This window comes from Castanea sativa, chromosome 11, assembly GCF_040712315.1.
Source record: "Castanea sativa cultivar Marrone di Chiusa Pesio chromosome 11, ASM4071231v1".
NCBI classification, from domain to species: Eukaryota; Viridiplantae; Streptophyta; class Magnoliopsida; order Fagales; family Fagaceae; genus Castanea; species Castanea sativa.
In genome coordinates this window covers 19,420,151-19,427,843 of record NC_134023.1, presented here as the reverse complement: position 1 = coordinate 19,427,843, position 7,693 = coordinate 19,420,151, and the positions used below count along the sequence as shown (strand labels likewise).

General features: G+C 34.3%; 1 protein-coding gene across 4 annotated transcripts; it reads left to right on the top strand.

Moving 5' to 3' along the window:
- The first annotated feature begins 365 nt into the window (after positions 1-365).
- Positions 366-5,971, top strand: LOC142615093 (mitochondrial ATP-independent inner membrane protease subunit 1a). 4 transcript variants are annotated; one of them, XM_075787788.1, is made up of 5 exons: positions 382-639; positions 730-945; positions 4,392-4,502; positions 5,451-5,513; positions 5,646-5,971. In XM_075787788.1, the coding sequence occupies exons 1-4, from the start codon at positions 511-513 to the stop codon at positions 5,487-5,489; spliced, it is 495 nt and encodes a 164-aa protein (XP_075643903.1). In that variant the 5' UTR covers positions 382-510; the 3' UTR covers positions 5,490-5,513; positions 5,646-5,971. The 4 variants fall into 4 exon arrangements, with proteins under 4 accessions (XP_075643901.1, XP_075643900.1, XP_075643902.1 ...); XM_075787786.1 differs by having other exon boundaries at positions 366-945; positions 5,646-5,784; XM_075787787.1 differs by lacking the exon at positions 5,451-5,513 and having other exon boundaries at positions 379-639; positions 5,646-5,834.
- The last annotated feature ends 1,722 nt before the right edge of the window (positions 5,972-7,693 follow it).

The following is a 7,693-nucleotide window of genomic DNA, read 5'->3' as shown; positions in this document are numbered from 1 at the left end:
TTAGCATGGCCCAACGGCCCATATTCCCATCAGGGTCTTTTTACTCCCCACAGTACTAATAAAAAAAAAAAAAAATTTTCTTTTTCCACAAACATACCACTTTTATTTTTTTTTATCACTAAACTGTTTTTTTTCCTACATCTACATTTATTTCCCACATTAATAGTTAAATACTAATACAACTTCTTTTAAAATAAAATAAAATTAAAATAAAATTGCAATGAGTAAAATACCCACCCTAGTAACATAACAAATAGGATCCAAATTATTAAAGATTTTGGGCCCCCAGAAATTGATGAGCCCATTAAGGACCAGTTTATTAAACACTTGTCCAAAGTTACAAACCCTCAAAAACACTCAAAAAGCCCATAAGCCCTCAAAACAAACAACACTCTTTGAGCTCCTCATCTCTACTCTCAAAAACTCCACTTGAGAGACAAGGCAGGACAAGCCAAGCCGTGTTTCTCTTTCACACAGTTTCACGAGAGAGAGAGAGAGAGAGAGAGAGAGATGAGATTACTGAGTTACATGGGACAATGGAAAAGCGCAGCGAAGGAGGTACTAGATCGGACCGCTATCGTAGCCAAGTTCCTCTGCTTGCTCCACGTCACCAACAACTACCTCTGCTCCCCTACCCTCGTCGGTAACCCTATCAATACTTGTTCCATTTTTCTATTTTCTTTTTGTTTGTTCGTTGGTTGGTTGGGGTTGTTATCGTGTGGGGTGCAGGTGTACGGGCCTAGTATGCTCCCGACGTTGAATCTGACCGGTGACGTGGTATTAGCGGAACACGTGTCGCATAAAATAGGAAAAGTGGGGACGGGTGACGTGGTGCTTGTTCGGTCACCGGTGGACCCCAGAAGGATTCTGACTAAGCGAGTTGTGGGGATGGAAGGTGACACCGTGTCTTTCTACGTGGACCCCATGTACAGTCAAACCACTGTGGTATGATCTCATCTATTTTCGAACACCTTTTTTTTTTAATTTCTTTCTTTTATAAGTACAAAAATAAAATGCTATATTTCATATTATATCCTCTATTTTTTTTTTTGTGATTTAATCGTCTCAGTCTTATTATAAGTTATAATAATTTATAACCTTAATTTTCTTTCCTTTAATTGGATTGCCGTTTTGGAGTTTTAATTGAAACTAAATTTTCTTTTTTGAAAATGTAGAAAAAAAAAGTTGAAAAATAAATAATACAATGAAATTTATAAATAATACCAAATGAACAATCTCTAAGTGGCTAAGTTTGACTGAAAATTTTATTTTTGTTCTCTAAGTTTTAAAATTATTCAATTCAGGTATATTTTGTCCAGTTCTGTTTTAAAAAAAATGCCATTAAGTATGCAATGGAAAAAATTTATCACATAAAAAATGTATAAAATATTTTTATTAATTTTATAGATTTTTTTCATCTTAAAATAATATTATTTTAACGGCCAATTTTTTAACAAAATTGAATAGAAGACTGAAATTGAATAAATTTAAAATTTAGAGTACTTAATTGAATCGAAAGTAAAGTTAAAGGATTAAAAAGTTTGAAATGAAAGACTATGTTGAACATGGAAAAAAACTATAGAGCTAAAATAATATGTCTAATCTCAACCGTCTCGTATTTGGTGTTAGGGGCTATACATGTTGATTTGTTGTAATTGTTTCAAGTATAGAGTGTGCATCATTGTGAACACAGTGTACTTTTTACTCAATAAAATTTCTACTACTTATATAAAAATAAAAATAAAAATAAAATTGTAGGTTACAGCTAGGATATTTTGCTTTGATACCACTTTATGTGGTGTTGCACATGCTAGTGTAGTGGGGAGACGATAAAGTAATTATTGATCCTTTGGGAAATGGCATGTGCTTTTGAGAGTGTAGTCTTTAGATCCTTTGGGAATCAATGGGTATCACCAAGGAGAGAGTATTTGGTCTCTTGTTTGGGTGGAAGAATTGGTTCTAGAAGTACTAATAAGATATTTGGAACTCTGTCCCGTTATATTTGGTGGGGCTATTGTTGAAAGAGTGTAATAGCTGTATTTTTGAAGATATAGAAAGATCATCGACTCAATTGGAATCATTGTTGATTCGTAATTTGTCTGATTGGTCTTGTGTGTGTGCTCTTACAAGTAGCATTTCCCTGTTAGATTCACAGAATCACTTCACTCTTGTGCATAATCCTTTTGTAATTCTTTTAGATTTCAATCCTAATATCTTTTTCTTCTTTAATATAAGAAGTAAGAATTGCCAATGTGCTACAGCAGAGGTCATACCCAATGCATAAAAATCCCACTTAAACATCTTATTTAATAAAATATACCTAGTGCAAAAGAAGGGGTTGTGGAGAAATTCCAATAAGAAAACTTTCCAAGAAAAAGAAAAAGATATTAGGATAGAAATTGGTACAATTTAATATCAAATTTTAGGCTGAAGGCATTCAAGAAATAGTCAAATCTAAAATTTCATGAATTAGAGAATCAAAGGAGGCTATTTGTAATAGCCTTAGTAACTCTAAAGTCCTAAACCTTCATCTTACATATAGACTCTCATGAAAAGTTAAATGTTAGTCACATAACATTATAAAGTAATTGAGGCATAATTAGATTAGCTGTTTGAAACTTCAGGTATAAGCTGGATCCCTCATGGTATAATTTTATTCAGCTTCTTCTTCCCTGAAGTTAATTTGTATTAAGGCTTAGTTGAGTTATATGTTCCCTAAAATTGGATCCGTTTGGGATGTGTTATAATAGTTTTTGATGAATCTTTTGAAGGAAGACACTTGCCATTGCAGCAAGGCCTGACCTCTTAAAGGTTGTACCCAGTGTACAAAGCTTCCACTTTTTTCAGCATTTGAGAAAGGTCATGGTAGGAAATCTTTTGAGTTAAGAGGAAAATCCACGTCCTTCTAGATAGTGTCAATTGGTGAAAGCAGTATTAACAAGTTCAACCTTGAAAGCTTGTTCATCCTCTAACAATTTTTTTTTTTTTGATGAGTAATAAGTTTTATTGATATTAAAAAAGGAACACCCTAGTACATAGGGAGTGTACAAGCCTACAAGGGGTCAAGACAAGGCATTTCTCTTTTGATATGGTTCTTTAGAGATCAGACACCGGTGGGCTCTACCCCAATTTTCTACTTGCCTTCTCCCCCTCTTAGATCATGGATTGCATCTCCTCTAGATCATTTGGGGGTTAATTGTGGCGGGTGTAAGTATTCTAGTCCCTTAGACTAGTAAGATTCAGTGAAATGGTAGCATTATTTTGTCAGAATTTACTCCCTCTTCTGACTGCCCAAAAATCGGTGATTTTCCTTTCTGAATATGCTGAATTGAATTAATATTCAGAATTACTCATGATCTTTCCTTTTCTTAAATAGAATTAAGTAAAATGATCCCTTATTTGGAGTAGGACAGTAATATTTATGATTCCTTATTGCTCCATGGCACAACCTTATTACTCACCACTATAGTATCCTACTGCCTTTGCTCCTGAGTAACTAATATGGGACTCAACTTGCAGATTTGACTAACTTTTTCAACTGTGACTTCTTTCTATTTCATATACAGTCTTTTCCTCACTCACATTGAGCTAGTCTTGCGAAAATCATCAAAACGTATGTTACACGAACACTTCATAAAATGCAAAGTAATGGATGTGAGATGGCATGGGTGTAGATATCTGATATGTATCCATATGTACTGTTTTTTGATTTTCATCAAAGAGGATAGACTACCAATGGTATGCCCTTAACCCATTTCTTAATCCCAGTGATAGTACAAATGGGTAATGTGTCCATGTTTAACAAGTTCTGTTTCTTGGATACTTCATGTTACCTTTATTTGAGACAAAAAGAACTTGAAAGCTTCAACTTTTTAAGCTATTCCTTGATCTTTTGAGGTATGGGGACTAACTAAATCCAAAGCGTAGATACAACCTGCACCAATACACAAAATTGCGTCCATGTGACATCGATCAGAGCCCTAACCTAATCTCTGATAAGTAGTTCAAAGTTTAATTAATTTATTTATTTATTTTGAGGAACCGGTAAGAAAGTAGTTCAAAGTTTTAGTCTTTCAGTCTTACCTTTATTTTTATACTATTTCTCTTCAATACAATATTGATTCATAAAAGATAATGGTTTTGGGGAAGAAATGCAAATATGGTTAAACTACTTTCTGAGAGACACAACCTGTGTGTGCATGTGTGTGTACTTTTTTCAGAATACATATGTTATGTAATATAGATTATTTATAGTTTAATGTTTGGAGAGTCATACATTTCTTTTTCCTGTTTTATGTGAATTATGTTTCTTTTTTAGGTTTTATGTTGTATGGTTACCGATGCTAACCTGATTAATCTGTTGTTTCATTTATATGGGTTTGTATAAATAGGTCCCAAAGGGGCACGTTTGGATTCAGGGTGATAATACGTATGCCTCGAGTGATTCACGTCATTTTGGGCCAGTTCCTTATGGTCTTATTCAAGGAAAAGTTTTTTTTAGAGTAAGTCTTTTTTACCTCGCTTATACCCACCCCCCCCCCCCCCCCCACACACACACACACACACACACAAACCCCCTCTTCAATATTTTTTCAGAAGAATTGGTTTCAATTGCAATTTCAATTTTCAAAATACTCCGTTCCTAGAAATGAAGCTTGCTTTTACTTTGTTAGGATTGATGGCATCATGGAAATGTTTTAAGAATAAGGCCATTCGATACATAATTTCTTTGAGCATTTTGCAATTTTATCTTACCCTTATCATGTTTTTGTTCCCTATTATTTTGATAATTCAATTTTTTCCCTATTACTTCTTCAAAGAAATGACAATTTATAAAGTATGCTTGTGATGATACTTATAAGAGGGCCATATGCTACATTTACACTTTAATAGCTACGTTGTTAAAGGTAGTCTTACTTGTTTGTTCTAGGAGTCCAATGAGTTGAGGATTACAAGATTTTAGAATCAGTATGTAAAAATAAACAACATGAAGGAATGTGGTTTATGAGATCATCTTGAGGTATCTATACAATCAACTTCTTCCGAATATATCTCGTATGCTGCTGTTGTGACGATTATTGTGCTCTTTCAATGAGTTTTTATTAATTATCAACAAGAGGGGAAAAATCAACTTATCATATTCTTCATTACCATTTTTGTTGTGCATGGTAACTCGAGCAATCTATATTTCCCCCGTTATATGGTCATTGATTTATTTCTTAGTAATTATACCTGATTGAAGATTCTGTAAATCTTACCACCGCACACCTTTGGTGCGATGGTCACTTCACAGGTATAAATGCTTGTGGAGTGTGGGGGGTAAGGGCCGGGGTTCAAGTCTCCAGGAAGGAGCTTCACACACATATACATTTAGATTAGGCTAGATTAGAAATTTTATCTTGTATCAAAAAAAAAAAAAAGATTCTATAAATCTTGTCTTTTGTCATCAGGTATGGCCACCTGATGGCTTTGGAACATTGGAACAATGAATACGATGAAGATTATACACTAAGGTATAGCTGGCATGCATTACCTTGAATTTTTCATGTGTGCCATCTGCTTGTTAATATGGCTTATGACGAATTGTTTATTACCTTTTGGCTTTTTCAAGTGCTGATTTATTTGTAAATGATATGCTATTTCAGGATTATGTATTTGTAGTTTCAGAATTTTTCATAAGGATGTAGGACCTTGGATCAATTTTGCCAGCACAAATCAGACATGACAAAATTTGTAGTGATCTATGTCCAAAATATCTTATGAGCCTCTGAAATTGTAAATCCCTCTGGAAGCTTATGATTTTCTCTGAAAAGAGGTCTGTCTAGGTTGGACAGCTGTGACACCCCCCCCCCCCCCCCCAAATTTTTTTTATTTATTTCATTTTTCCTTCATTATTCTCTTTGTATTTGACTCCGGAACATACACTGTACATTACAAACACAATGCTCACCTATAATTGCAAATTTTTGGGGAGATTTCTTTTTGTTTTTTGGGGGGAGGGGAGAGATTTGGTTCCAAATATCACAAGGCATGCTGGAGTCGATAATGGTTTCTACCTCTTCAAATGCACTAATGACTATGAAAGCTAATGGTCTTCAAGAATTGGAACCTTGGAGTTGGAATGCTATTGACAAGATGCAATATAGCCTTTATCCACAATTGAGTGATATTCATCAATGCCCCGATTACCCTTTAGACCCCTTAGCGTTTCGGGTACTTAGCAGGCATAATTGGGGGAATCTTTTTGTAGCCGGATGAGCCTACTATTTGCATGAAAAATGTGTGCTCGAATATGTATTGAAATCTAAACAGATAAAACAATCCCACGAAACCTGCTCATTGAATTGGGATATGGCTAATACAAATAGAGGTAGAATTATTTAAATAGCACTAATGACTATGCATGGTGTATGGCCACTTCTGATTTCACAGTCAAATGTGCTAATATTAGCTTTTATCATACGCAAATTTCAAACACAATTGAAAACTCGTTATCAATAGGAAGCAATGATATGAAGTGCACCCTGAAAAGGCAAGTTAAGGAAAGATGAAATCGGAAAAAAAAAAAAAAAATCTGCAGCAAAATTGGAGAGTAGCCTCCTCTAAGAAAGGGAAAAGCACAATTTGAAAACTCCTATAATCAATAAGAAGCAAAAATATGAAGAGCACCCTGAAAAGTGTGCAAATAGGTATTAACTTGTTTGATATTTTACGTTCTTGTCGACATTTTGGAGAAGGAAATGAATAAACTGAGCCGTATAGCGTAAATAGACTAACAATTATTTAATGCATATGATATATATATTCCTTTTCATAATACGTGGAACTCAGAATTATGAGAAATTTATATGTTGTGAAAGGAGTGATATATATGTCGATGCATGAGATACCCTTTTTAGATAGACAAGTAATGATTTTGGTAGAAGTTTAAAGAGAGTAATTTTGCATTACAAAAGCAACTTCTAGAAGTTTCCAAAAAATGTGTGATTTGCAATGATTCTAAACCAATATAATTTCAATTTACACTTCAAACAGAGACACTACTAAAATAGAAACAACTTTTATTATACTTGACAACCTAATTCTATAGGTTTAGTCACATCATTATTATGATTACTAAAATAAATAAATAAATGTATATATATATATATGTGTGTGTGTGTGTGTGTGTCGGAAACTCCAACACAAATAGTAACGTGGTAAGATGTCTAGGTAATTAACTTTCACAATTTATTTATCATAAAAATAAGGTAGAAATTCCACAATGGGAGGCTCAAACAACTGACTAAGAAAGTAGGAGTAAAGATGCTTTCCCGAGGTGTAGGGAGTGAGCAAGAAAGGAAAGAAAAATACAGTGTGGCTCCCTCTCTTGCTCTTCTCTAGGGTTTTCTCTTAATATTTCCCAGCTCCCGCTCTATTGCAGTCTCCTCCCCTTTTATAAGCATTTTTCTTCCCTTATCTCCCTAGTTGGCTTGCTTTCAACCAGATTTCTAGGATATTTGTCACATTTCCTCTCGATTTTACCCCCTTTCATCATGAACTAAGACTTTTGGGGTATCTGCACCTTTCTGGCTGTCCTATATGTATTTAATGTGGAAGCGATTAGGTAGAGAACCTCTCATTAATGCAGAGGTGACTGTCTCTGTGATCCTTATTCTTTTAAGATGTTTCTCGAGACAAATTTGGTGGGAAT